The following is a 14,296-nucleotide window of genomic DNA, read 5'->3' on the forward strand; positions in this document are numbered from 1 at the left end:
CATGTTTATCGTACCTCACTTCATCAGCATTTAAGCAATGAAGTGAAAGCCATTTCAAAGTCACAGGCACCGTTAGAACAGGATGGCAGAAATTTTTTTTAAAAAAGAGGAAACAGCTGAATAAGAAAACATGGACAAAATATTTAGTGGGTTTCCGAAGCATCTCATAAAAAATGTCTTTGCTTAGCAGTGTCTTGCTGCTAAGACCAAGACTCCACCCAAATAACGTCACCATAGTTCACAGAAGTGTCTGCTCTGTTTGTCATCAGCTAGGATTCACTGCAACTACCTTTAGTCACTCAACTTAAAAAAACTGAATTTCATTATTCGGACACAGAGGACATTGTTTCTAGATCATGTCAACCATACACTCAGTAAGCCTGGGTTATTAGAATCTGTAACAGCGAATGAACAATTGAATATTTCAAGACATTTTCTAACTTTACCTGGATTCGGCTGAAGATATTCTGTGGCTTTTGAAAGAATTTCTGCAACAGCTTTATTGGTAATGTCTATTTTCTTAAAATAAAAGAAACACATGAAGATATTGGTAAATGACAAACAATGAATTCTACAGAAAAACAAACAGAGAAATAAATTTGATCAATTTAATATTTATAACGCCATTATAATGATTTTAATACAAATGGACATTTTCAACATTTCTGGAAGAGGTAATATTTTCTTAACTTTTTGATTCTGGGACATCCTTCCAATAATTGCTCCTCCCAATGATGGTGGAGAACACTAACTTCTTATTCAACATTAAAATGGATATTAATGTAATATTTAGGAAACTTGGACAAGTTATTATGCTCCACTAGATTATTGGTTGTGCTTGAAGGTCTCTCAAAACCAAGACTAGACATTTCTGAGCCAAATTTTCCTTACTTGCTGGGTGAACTTGAATTTCTGTACTTGTATAAGGATGTCATAATAAGGATTCATATGAGAAACTACCTCAGTAAGCCAACAACAAAAGAATCATCATCACTAGTATCAATATTATCACTGAAATACATATTCTTCTGTTCTGTGGGCAGAAGATGCTAACAACAAAGGTTTCCCTGCCAGGTTAAGACTGAATCTTTCCTTCCTCAAAACCATTCCTGGATACTCTGGCTGTTGGTTAACCAGAAAACGAATGTGAGAATATACAATAAAAGTTAACTATGCACATTTCAATAGCTTTACTTTATACCATCAATAGCCCAAAAGAAAATGTTTTAAAGGAAAAGGAGATCCCGCTCATAAGAGCAGCAATTAAAAAATAAGCAATAACGAGGAAGAAATATTATGAGAAATGTACAATACATACTTGAAAAGCCACATTCCTAGATGGGAAAATTCAGTTTTGGAAAGATGTGAATCCTCCCCCAATTAACATGTAAAAGTAATTCAAAGCCTTATCACACTTTCAATTTTTTCTTTTTTTTGTTAAAACTTGGCAAATTAATAATAAAGTTAGATTCATACATCACACTACCTACAGGGTTAAAAATATGGACCTAAAAACAAACTGTAAAAGTACTAAACTATGCAGGAGAATATTTTGAAATACTGGGGTGGAAAGGATATTCCAGGTATCACCGAAATCCAAGCATCAAAGATGAAAAGACCAAAATTCTGACTCCATAAAATTTCAAATGGAACGGTGAATAGACACAATACACGAAGTTTGATAAAAGTGGTGAACAGAAACTAAAATGCAAAAAAATAAAGGGTTAGTATCTATTATACTCCGTACTCCCATTAAGAAAAAAAAGCAACCCGACTAGAAAGAAGGCAATCCACAAAAGAGGAGAAATATAAGTTGCTTATAAACATTTGACAAAATATTCAGGAAAATTATAAATTAAAAGGAGATACTTTCCACTCACCAGATTGACCCCCCCAAAAATCTTTTTTAATTGACTAGACCCCATATAAGGTATTATACAGGTGTGGAGTAATGGGCCCTTTCATATACAATAGGAGTGCTAAATGATACGATCTTTTTGAGATCAAGGTGAAGTACCTATTAATGTACCATCTATCATACTTCCAGGGGCTTAGCATCTAGAAACATACCAGTAAACTGCAGGGAGGTAAAAAGATGTTTCTTATACCATTTTACATAGTCATAAAAACTGAAAACAACTTAAATTACAATCAATAGGAGATTGACTTGATAAATTGTGAAACATCCAAATAAGGAATACTCTTTAATCACAGGGGGAAAATACACAGAAGATCTATATGTACTGGGAAGACGTCCACTGTGCGTTGCTAAGGAAAAAAGCAAGCTGGGAGTGATTTCTAATACAAAAAAACTCATTTTTGTCATTTAAAAATCTATGGGGGCTTCCCTGGTGGCGCAGTGGTTGAGAATCTGCCTGCTAATGCAGGGGACACGGGTTCGAGCCCTGGTCTGGGAAGATCCCACATGCCGCGGAGCAGCTGGGCCCGTGAGCCACAACTACTGAGCCTGCGCGTCTGGAGCCTGTGCTCCGCAACAAGAGAGGCCACGATAGTGAGAGGCCCGTGCACCGCGATGAAGAGTGGCCCCCGCTTGCCGCAACTACAGAAAGCCCTCGCACAGAAACGAAGACCCAACACAGCCAAAAATAAATAAATTAATTAATTAATTTTTTTAAAAAGTGAATAAAAATCTATGACCCTGAACAGGGTCAGAAGCTTTCGACGAAGCACTCTCATCCAACCTGAAATTGTATTTGTTCCCCTTAGCTGAATGCTTAAATTTGGGGCCCCAGGAAGGTTTAAAAAGACAGTACAGAAATGAAGAAATGAATCAAACCCATATTACTGATACACGTGTGCTAGCTGTGTGTGTGGGAATGCGCCTGTGTGTATGTGCACTTGACCTGGTAACGAGTTTTGTACACTTTGAACTCTCTTCAGTATGTTCAATTGTTTATGAAGATCTTTGAAATGTTTAAGAAAATTTAATAACTTAATGTTTATATTTTATTAGAGTTACAAGAAATGTAAGTGCATAGGAAAATCCTGTTTTAGATTTGATGTTAAGTTTGAGGGACTCCTATGCACTGCATTTGTATTGCAGGAATTTGCATTAAGGGAATTTGCTTAATTATGTAACTAGTTGGTGACAAATGTATAAGGATTTCATCTGTTCAGCTTATGACTTAATGGAAACTAAAATGAAGATTAACTAAAAATGATCATCATTTTTATACTGAAATTACTAAATTTATAAATAAAATCCATATGTGCAGTTTAAGGCTTAAGAAGACTAGGTTTTTTATCGTATAATATCGCTTATATGTGGAATCGAGAAAAATGGTACAGATGAACTTATTTGCAAAGCAGAAATAAGAGTCACAGATGTAGAGAACAAACTTATGGTTACCAAGGGGGGAAGGGAGGGTGTGATGAACTGGGAGATTGGGACTGACATATATACACTACTATGTATAAAACAGATAACTAATGAGAACCTGCTGTATAGCACAGGGAACTCTACTCAGTGCTCTGTGGTGACCTAAATGGGAAGGAAATCCAAAAAAGAGGGGATATATGTATACATATGACTGATTCACTTTGCTGTACAGCAGAAACTAACACAACATTGTAAAGCAACTATACTCCAATAAAAATTAATTTTAAAAAAAGAAAAAGAAAAAAACTAGGTTTTAGATTTATAACTTTATATATATTCAATATTAATTAAAACACAACGTAGAGTGGTCATTCCATGTATACAACCCTCTTTGGACATGAAAAGCCACCAGGTATCTAGGAGTCACCTCTGAGGGGTGAGGATGAGAGGAGGTAGAGGCAGGAATACTTTCTACTTAGACTCTTCTATTTCTTTTGGGAAAAAAATGCCAAGAAACAAATGGCCTAAAACTCACAGGCCTTGATGTACACCTACTGGTGGTGCTTCCAGGACAGCCCAGGAATCAATGCAAGGAATAAACCCTTTACAAATTAAAGAGGATGCCACTAAACGCGTTGGCAAAAATAGGCAATCAAGTTGAACACTGAAAAAAATAACTCACGTAGTTTAAAAACAAAAAAATTAAAAACAAAACCTCCCTTCTAGAATAACTGGGGACATCGGGGGGGTGGGTGTGTGTGTTCAGGTTAAGAAAATGCAATGCAAATATCTCAGCAAACCATCAGGACAAACAGGGGAAAGCAGAGAGGTGAAAATTATTTTTGTAAAGTCTACCTGGTGTGAGGGCGTCTTTGTTGGTAGATTAAATCTGGAATTTCCATTTGTGTTGGTACCCTACCCCTGAGGTGCCCAAAGCCTGTGCCACTGACACTCCCAGACCTCAGCCCTTGAGTTAGAGAGCTGCTGGCTGCCCTGATTTCTGACACCTGTTTATAATAATCTCTCTCTCTTTTTTTAATTTAAAGAATCGGGAGATTGGGATTGACATATATACACTAATAGGTATAAAATGGATAACTAATAAGAACCTGCTGTATAAAAAAATAAATAAAATAAAATTCAAAAATTCAGAAAAAAAAAAAAGAATCCACATCTGTCATTATATCCTTCTTATTCCTTTTGTAGTTTAGTTGTGTTTTCCCTTTTCCCTCTCTTGCTCACACTTAGTAGAGGTGGTCTTTCAAAAAAAAAAAAAGAGTTCTTGGTTTTATTTATTGATTCTACCTTTTTGTTATTATTGTTTTATATTTTATTAATTTCTCATTTATCTGTATTGATTTCTTCCTTCCACCTAGAGTGATTTACTTTGCTGTTGTTTTCCTAGCTTTTTGGCTTGAATGACTTATTCACTCTCTTCCAACATTTATTTTCTATTAAATGCATTGAAGACTTAGCCATATATCACAGGTTTTGACACACAGAGTTCTCGTGACTAAGTGATCTTTAATTTTATTTTTCATTTCCTCTTGAAACAAGAATTATTTTTACATGTTCTTCCATTTCCAAACATCCAGAATTTGGCAACTATACCTTCCTTGTAATCCTTGTGTTCTATGATTTTACTTTGAGAAATTTGTTGAGTTCTTTTTCCCATAGCCCAATAAATAATTGATTATTGAAACTGTCTTAAAGAAATTTGAAATGAATTCTCAATTTGAGGAATGCAGATATCTATATTATTTACAATCAAAGTTAATAGTCATATTTTATGAAAATTCTCTATGAGCCTAACTATTATTTAATTATCTGTTATTTTATGAGAAAGGTATGCAAAATCGTCTACTCTGATTTTTGTCAGTTCTCTATGCATTGACAGCTTTTACCTTACATATTCAGATGCCATGCTAAATGATTCATAATCGTTCATAACTGTTATAATTTCCTGATAGATTACATGATACATCTTTCTATAATTTTTTAAAACCCTCTTTTTCCTTTTAGTGGCCTCATATTTTACCTAATTCACCTCTTCTAGAAAGTCCTTAAAACTTCTTGACCTATTAAATATTTCCATGCTTTTCACTGCTGCAATAAAACAGATATTAGATTTTCTTTTTGTATTTCTTCTGTCACTCATTCAGGTTTTGGGAGGGAAAGGAAGTAAACAAGAGGGGTCTCAGTCCAACAACGGAAACTAAAATTATTGAAATGTACTTTTAAACTTAACATCTCAACTGAATCATTTTATTAGTAATAAAGTTACACAAATATCTTTATTTATCAAGAGATTTTTAAAGTAATTTTAGGTATGCCAATGATGTTTAAATGTTCTATGATTTTCAATCTTCAGAAACTAACTTTTGCTAAAAGCAAAACAAAATAAGCTTTCTATCAAGGCCTTAACATTTCTAGAAAATTAATTGTGCTCACCCAGAAAATAAGAAGCTCCCTGGAGGACAGTGTGGCCAGGTCCAGGGTATCCTGAAGACAGTAACCCCTACACCCCCAAGGCACAGTCTGGGGCTGGACTTCCTTCCCCAGAATCTGCTGAAAGCTCTACTACCTGCTATAGCCTGTATCCTCCATGTTACACCTGAGGAAAGATGCTTTGCTTTCTCTCTGCCCTCTCTCATTTGGGGACTCTAATTATTAAAACTAGGTTATGTTTAAAGGTCCCAAAACAAAGGGGAAAGGACCTGAGGAAGCTGATAATTAGTGATGGTCCCACTTCTGCCTCCACCTAAACTACTTCACACAGTTGACCAGGAAGCTTGTTCAGGGACCGAGACTCCACAGTCTTCCTTTGTCATGTGTTACCAATCACGTCTGTAACGTGCTCATTGTATTTTTTAAATGCTTTCATACACGTTAATTTTTCTGCATAATTCTCAAAACATCCACACGAGGCAAGCAGAGCACACATTATCATCCTTGTGTCACCCGTCAGGAAAGTCTGAAACCAGCTTATCCAAGTTGATTGACATGGCTGGTTCCAGTGGATAAAAATTACTTGTTATGCAGCTGCTGCAACACGTGGGAACAGGGTCAGAGTCTTCCACACATTAAATCAATATTTATATATTCGAAGAGCCTCCTCCCAGTAATACGTTTCAACTCTCCAAGATATTAAATCACAATCACTTTGGCCTAAACTGTTTGCCAAGATGGACCATCTTTTGAGCATTCTGACTCTTGTCCACTAGAGGGAACCAGTTAGCCATATCCCATCTCCCAAGGTCCAGGGTCTTTATTTGGACCTTGAAGTATGAAAGAACTTCCTTTTGGACTCTATAATTCACACCTGAATTCAAACATTCTAGATCCCCACTTTAATATCCTTTACAGTATCAGTATATCTCATATCATAATGAAAGTCAAATTTATAAGATAATTTACATTAAAATGTTCTCTTACCCTTTCCATGTCAAGAAATTCATCATCTAGTTTCGTTCCTTCAACGCCACTTATTTTTTCACTAAACAGCTGTAGAAATAAACACAAGTAATTGTACTGTACAATCATTTGTTATCACAGTATTTGACCCAAATTATTACAAACAAAAACAAACTCAGGTTCAGCTTGTTGGATTTTTTTGAATTAAGTCCTTTAAGAAAATTGTTGGAAGGAGTAACCATAGCTAAGAACATGGGAGGATACACATTCCTCACTCATTCAACAGATATTTATTATGCACTTACTGTATGTAAAACACATGGTAGTTGCTCTAGTAGAAACATAAATAAGATTAATCCTGGTCATCCAGGAACCCACAGTTCAGCAAAAGAGTTCATATACCAACAGTCAACTAAAATACAAGGGAGAGGGCTTCCCTGGTGGCACAGTGGTTAAGAATCCACCTGCCAATGCAGGGGACACGGGTTCGAGCCCTGGTCCGGGAAGATCCCACACGCTGTGGAGCAGCTAAGCCCGTGCACCACAGCTACTGAGCCTGCACTCTAGAGCCCGCAAGCCACAACTACTCAGCCCACACACCACAGCTACTGAAGCCCACGTGCCTAGAACCCGGGCTCCGCAACAAGAGAAGCCACCACAATGAGAAGCCCGCGCACCGCAATGAAGAGTAGCCCCCGCTCGCTGCAACTACAGAAAGACTGTGCGCAGCAACGAAGACCCAACACAGCCAAAAATAAATACATAAATTTATAAAATACAAGGGAGAAACAGTAAGAATACAAAATAATAGTACAGAACACAAATTATTGTAAACATCTTAAGTGATAAGCATTTCAGTGATTCATAGAAAGGATTCTGCGAACCTACAGTGTAAAGGGTAAGGGTGGGGGTCATCCAGGACTTGTTTCCTAGAAGGCTTGGCATCTGAACTGGCTTTTTAAGGACAGGGGACATTTCAACAGGCAGGACTGAAGGAAGGCCTTCTGGTGTGAGGCAGCGTGAAAAAAGACCCAGAGGCAGCAATTTGTAGGGCAGTTTCTCAACCTTGGCACTCTGATATTCAGATGAGATCATTCTTTGCTGAGGAGACTGTCCTGTGCATTGTGGGATGTTTAACAGCATCCCTGGCCTCTACCTACTAGAAACCAGCAGCACACACAACCCCATTGTGAAAACCAACAATGTCTCCGGACAGTTGAGAACTACTGGTATAGGACCAAGTGTGCTCAAGAAACAGCAAGAAATTTGGTTTAACTCTAATGAATGGTACTCAAGGGAGAATGAAGGAAAATAAAAGCTGAAAGGTAGGCAGAGGCCAGACCACACAGATTCTCAAATGCCAAGGTAAGGAATATGATTGAGAAGTCCCTAGAGTTTCTTCATCAAACAATGCAGTTGGAAAACCTTTTAGAAAACCAACTTTGGCTCCAGTATGGGTTGGATTAGAAAACAAGGAGACTGGATTAGCAGTAGAAAATATGTTAAGTCACTTTCTTTAGAAAAGTACACATCTACAGGATTTGTTTACACCTTTAAGATACTTATATGAATATAAAACTCAGTAGTAAAGGGAGGTGGGTACCACCAATTAATGGTAAAAAAAAAAATCGTAGGTTGTTTTAAATGTTAAGTGTGGTTTTCTGCTACTACTTACACTACTACTATCAGACACACAGTATTACTGTTTAATAGGAAGAACATACATGCAGACAGTATTTAACTTAAATTTGAGGTGTGAGAGGGAATTACTTGAAGAGAGATGAAATATTACCAAAAAAAGGCTACAACTCCCCATCTTCCCTGTTTCTATGTCTTTGCCATCCCTCCTAGACAGAGCTGGAGTCTATTTCCACCCTAATGAATCGAGCTGGGCATGTGACTTGTTTTGACCCATAAAAACAAGCCTAGGCTCTACAAGATCTTGTGTGCTTTCACTCGTTCTCTTGAAACCCTGCTGCCACCATGTGAACAAGCCTGAGATAATTTGCTAGGTGGTGAGAGACAAGTGGCCCCAACACCTTCAGTCAGGACAACCAGTTAATTCCCCAAACCAGAGCTCTTTAGTTTGACCTGCAGCTGACTGCAGACACTGTGAAAGCCCAGCCGATACCAGCATAATCTGCTGACCCATGGAAGCATGGGTCATTTACATGGTCATTGTTCTAGACCACTAAATGTTGGAGCACTTTGTTACTCAATAGAAGCTGACAGATACACTAAGACAATAGTTTTTGTTTTCAGGCTCAGTATTGAAGTCAGAGAGGATTATTCTAATGCCTTGATACCAGGGGTAACCTTCAACAAGAACAATTGAGAATCCCATTGCCATACACCAAGCAGTGTTTGAAACAGATATCCATCAATTAAGTCTCCCAAATCTCTTTTTGTTCAGTAGTGAAATCATTTAAAATATTGGTTCTTAACTTTGGAGGTAATTTTCTGAAAATGTAATGAAAATTACACAACCACACCCCAGGAAAAACCCTCCACGTTCTGTTGCATGGTAAATTGCAAAAATGGCCATAATGCTTTGCAGTTCCTCCCATCAAGATATGGATTTTATTTCTCCACCCATGACTTGCTTTAGTCAATTGAATAGAATGTAAACAACCCTGTGTGAGTATTGACTTTGGACCTTATAGATACATTATAGCTATAAACAGACTTGGTAGATACTTCTGCTCACTCTCTGAGGTCCACTGTGACCATCTCCATGTGAATAAGCCTGAGCTTGCCTGCTAGAGAATAAAAGACCACTTGGAACAGAGATAGCCGTCCCAGCTGAGCCATCCCAGAGCACCAAAACCACAGCTCACCTGACCACTGACCACCAAGAGGTCAGTGAGCCTGAGCCCAGCTAAGATCAGCCAGACCAACAGACCCACCCAGTAAATCCCAGCTCAAATTGCTGACCTACAGAGTTGTGAACTAAATAAATGGGTTTTGTTTTAAGTCACTATGTTCAGGGGTGGTTTGTTACACAGCAAAACTGACTGATACAATTACCTGCAATTTCAGAGGGCTACTGGAACCACAGAAGCCCATGCATATATCCTTGTTTTAAAATATCCCTTTGAAAATCCTTCTAGGATTGAGAGTTAGACCTGAAACCTACCCAGCCTGAATCAGTTCTCACTGGTTCAGGTTATACTTGTCCTATTTTTAGAAATCAGAGTGTCTAATAGAAGGAGTGTTCCCACTTTTAAGAACAGAAACTAATGAGATTAATATTTGTTTCTTATTTGGAAGGAGACACCAATATGGGATTTTTTTCAACAGGAGTCATGGTTAAGAGTCATGATCATTCCTCTGTTTTTCCTGAATTCCCCAGTGATGTTCAGCTGTTTTGAAAAGTAAGTATAAATAGACGCATGGTATTAGCTCTTTAGACCACTTGACGATATTTAATTCTTCATCATTCAAGAAATATTGTTGAGCATCTACTATGTGATAGGGAGACATAAAGATGAGAAAGACAGGGGTGATCACTACAGGGCTCCTGACCTCATTCCAGAGTTACAGAAACTGCAGTCCTATTTCTTTTAAGTGTTGGAAGCTATATATAAATACTGAAGCTTCTACTTCTGGTCAAAATGACTAGATAAACTCAACTATGATACATGGCCTATGCTCTCAATACATAGCAATAAAAGATTAAGTATCAAAAGAGAAAACCAAAAAGATAAGTAATGCTTAAAAAGAGAATAAAGTTTTTGTGCGGACAAGAAAAGGAACAGAAACACAATATGGTGAGCAGGGTTGAAGCCTCAGTCTTGCTGAGCTTCTTGTCCGCCACAGGCTCTGGCAGCCAGCAGTCTGGTTCCTTTTGGGTAAAAAGGGATCTAAAGTGTTCCATGAGACAAGAGCCTGGAATCAAGCTCTGCTCAAAGCCAGGGGATGGGAAGGAAAGGAGGCTGGAAAAAATATCCAGATGCAAACCACTGTCCGAGGTTAATATGTTTGGGAATCTGCAGGCTCATGGAGACTGGAGAGCAAAGAACCAATCAAGTTACCACCTCCACCCCCCATCAGCTCTGTGGCTAGACTGAGATATCCCCAATATCACCATAGAACAGAAACCACCATTCAGCATCTGGGCCTTAGGAAGCGAGGTGGAAGAACTCACAACCACTAGATAGAAGGGTGCACAGAGGGATTACAAGTGACAAAAAGACTCCCTCCCCAATTAAAAGTAAGCCTCTAAATCTAAATTCTAAGGCACATGAATCAATATAACACCAAGTAAGATAGCCAACAAAATCACAGATCACAACATGAATTTACTCCTGGTGAAAATACTTTTATGAAACAATCTGACAAAGACTTTATATGTTTACACATTACCAATATGATAAATGAAGGAATAACTTCTATTAATAAAGAGCAAGTAATTACACAAAAGGAGGGGATTCTTAAATAGCTCTACAAAATTAGAAATCTTGGAAATAAAAAAATAGATAGTCATGAAAATGAAAAATTCAAGAGATGATATAAACTCCAGACTGGGCATAATCAGAGAGAGAACTGGTAAACTGGAAAATATTACTAAGGAAACTTATCAAAGAACAAAAAATTTTAAAGGACAAAGAAGTTTTACTTTTTTAATATGAAATGTCAGTGAATATGGAGCATAAGTGAGAGGCTCCAAGATATACCTGATAGGCATTCCAGGAAAAATGACATCATATGAGAGAATCAATATTTTGATTTAATAGCTCTATTTTTCCTACAATTAAAGGAAAATATGAGTCTACAGTTTGAAAGTGCACTCAAGTGCTAAGCAAGATAAATATTAACTCATACCTAGACACATCAAGATCCCAAGAATAAAAATTTCTAAAACTACCACAGGGGGAAAAACAAACAAACAACCAAAGCAACAATAAAAATGACAGATTTCTCTTTGGCAAGAATAGACGCCAGGATACAATGGAGGTAAAGCTTCAAAGTGCTGAGAAGAAATAAGTGAAAATATAGAATTTTATGTCTCCCTAAACTGTTGTTTAATAAAGAGAACAAAATAAAGATATATACAGACTATCACAGTCACTAATAAAAGTAATGCTAAAATACTTCATCAAGGAAATAAAAATTGAACCAAAATGGAAAGTATGGATCACAAGAAACAATGGTGAGAACAGGAATTGAAAAACTCTGGTGGTAAATGTAACTATTGATTAAAAAACAAACAAGCAAAAGGTAAAATTAAATCCTTAAGCAATAATAACATAAGGAGCAGGAAGGGTGTTTGGTGGATATTTTGAACAGGCTAAGGTTTGTCTGTGTTCAGGAGGAGGTGGGAAATGGGCATAACTGTAACATTGTTATAACAATGTATGAGAAGTATCTGCTTTATATAATTAATGGTAACTATTAAAAGTACAGAACAATAATATACATATAATACTATGTGGGTTATAACATAGTATCCATACCAGCACATCTGGAAAATCAGTGTTTTCCAATCCAAAAGAAAACAAAAGGCAAAGGATATGGAGGGGAACATAAAAGATGACCAGTGGAAACTACAAAATAAGACAGTAATCAGAAGTCCAAATAAATTAGTAATCATTATCTACGTAAATCAATTCAATTCAACCCGTGAAAGGATAATTAATAGAGTAGATTTTTTAAATCCAGCTATATAGAGCTTTTAAGAGACACACCTAAGACACAACACACAGAAAGAGTGAAAATAGATAAATTATACATACTAGGAAAATACTAATCAAACTAAACCCAGTCAACAATAATATCAAACAAAAGAGACTTTAAGGCAAAGCATTAATAAGGATAGAGACTTAACCTGATAATAAAAGGAGCAATCCACCAAAATTCTGTTATAATATAATCCACCTAACAGCATAACTTCAGAAAAAAAAAAAAAAAGTAAAGCAAAAACTGAAAGAAATAACTGAAACTAACAAATCCACAATCATTACGGGGATTTTAACACAACTCTATCAGAAAACTGACAGATTAAAAAAAAAAAAAAAAAACTTGGAAGGGATATATATGGTTTGAATGATCAACTTAATAACCCTAATCAAATATGCACAAATACATATATCCCTCCGGTCAATAAACAGACAATGTATAGTCTTTGCAAGTATAGATAGAACATTAGAAACACTGACCATTTACTAGGTCACAAATCAGTCAGTACCACACAGAACATATTTTTAACCATAATGCAATTAAATTAGAAATCTACAATATAAATAGCTATGTAGGTATAAAATTTTAGAATTCAGTCCTAAATTACGATGAGCTTAAAAGGAAATCCTAAGAGGAATTAGCAAAATAATAATAATAGCAATAAAAATACTGTATGTCAAAACCTGTGAGATGCAGCAAAAGCAGTGTTTAGAAAGCAGTGTATTACCTTAAATTCATTTTTTTTAAAAACCACCTCAGTGTTTCAAACTGACACATATCATTCAATCTAATTCAACAAACATCTGAAAGTCTACCAACTAGGTCAATATGCTAGAGATAACAAAGATCAATCAATCTACATTCCAGCCACTTACAGGCCCATTGAGAAGCAAAAGTAAATGGCCACAACACAATGAGATGCAATGCAGATAACAGAGATGCAGAATTTGCTGTTCAAACCCAGACGGAAGAAAGAAAATTAAATGGCTGAAAAGATGCCAAGAAATTTCCAGAAATGAGCCTAGAAGGATATATGGAGTGCACCAAGGAGACTAGAGAAGAAGTGGCATTTCTGGCAGAGAGAATAGCATAGGCAAAGGCATACCTTATTAAATATGTATATATATGGGCTTCCCTGGTGGTGTAGTCGTTAAGAATCTGCCTGCCAGTGCAGGGGACACGGGTTTGAGCCCTGGTCCGGGAAGATCCCACATGCCGCGGAGCAACTAAACCCATGCGCCACACTACTGAGCCTGCGCTCTAGAGCCCGTGAGCCACAAGTACTGAGCCCATGCGCCACAACTACTGAAGCCCACGCGCACAGAGCCCAGGCTCTGCAATGAGAAGACACTGCAATGAGAAGTCCGCACACCACCAGGAAGAGTAGCCCCCGCTCGCTCCAACTAGAGAAAGCCCACGCACAGCAACGAAGACCCAAAGCAGCCAAAAATAAATAAATTAATTTAAAAATATACATATATATGAAGGCACTTAGGAAACAGCATAACAATACAATAAAGATAATGAACATGGAAATCTGACCCCAAATGAAAATGAACATACAAGCATATAGGCAGAGGTCAGATTATGAGGCTGAATTTAATCCTGTGGGCAATGGATTTTTAAGCAGGTGAGTGATATGACTGGGGCTGCATTTCAGGAATATTACTTGAATGGTCCATGGGAGAATGCACTGCAGGGGAACCAGAAGGTGGAAAAGGAGATCCACTGGGAGATAAGAAGGGACACACACAAGATGAAGAGGTAGACTGGGGAAGAGTGTCCAAATTTCACTCTAAAACTCTCCTATCTTCTTCAACTTTAAACACAAGTTGCCCTCACCTATTCAGCTTTTCCATGCCC

General features: G+C 37.1%; 1 protein-coding gene across 3 annotated transcripts in view; it reads right to left on the minus strand.

Moving 5' to 3' along the window:
- The window catches only part of SH3GL3 (SH3 domain containing GRB2 like 3, endophilin A3), a 140,956-nt gene that overhangs the window by 45,810 nt on the left and 80,850 nt on the right, over nucleotides 1-14,296 (minus strand). For 2 of the 3 annotated variants that reach the window (XR_005018847.1, XM_036844273.1), the window contains exons 2-3: nucleotides 6,776-6,844; nucleotides 447-519 (exon numbers count right to left, since the gene is read on the minus strand). Coding sequence is in view for 1 of the 3 variants with exons in the window: in XM_036844273.1 (XP_036700168.1) it covers nucleotides 447-519; nucleotides 6,776-6,844 (142 nt within the window). In the remaining 2 variants the exon portion in view is untranslated. Of the gene's footprint in view, nucleotides 1-446; nucleotides 520-6,775; nucleotides 6,845-14,296 lie in introns of those variants that run through there. The other variant, XM_036844274.1, reaches the window with a different exon arrangement.

The sequence above is a fragment of the Balaenoptera musculus genome, chromosome 2 (genome assembly GCF_009873245.2).
Source record: "Balaenoptera musculus isolate JJ_BM4_2016_0621 chromosome 2, mBalMus1.pri.v3, whole genome shotgun sequence".
Classification (NCBI taxonomy): domain Eukaryota; kingdom Metazoa; phylum Chordata; class Mammalia; order Artiodactyla; family Balaenopteridae; genus Balaenoptera; species Balaenoptera musculus.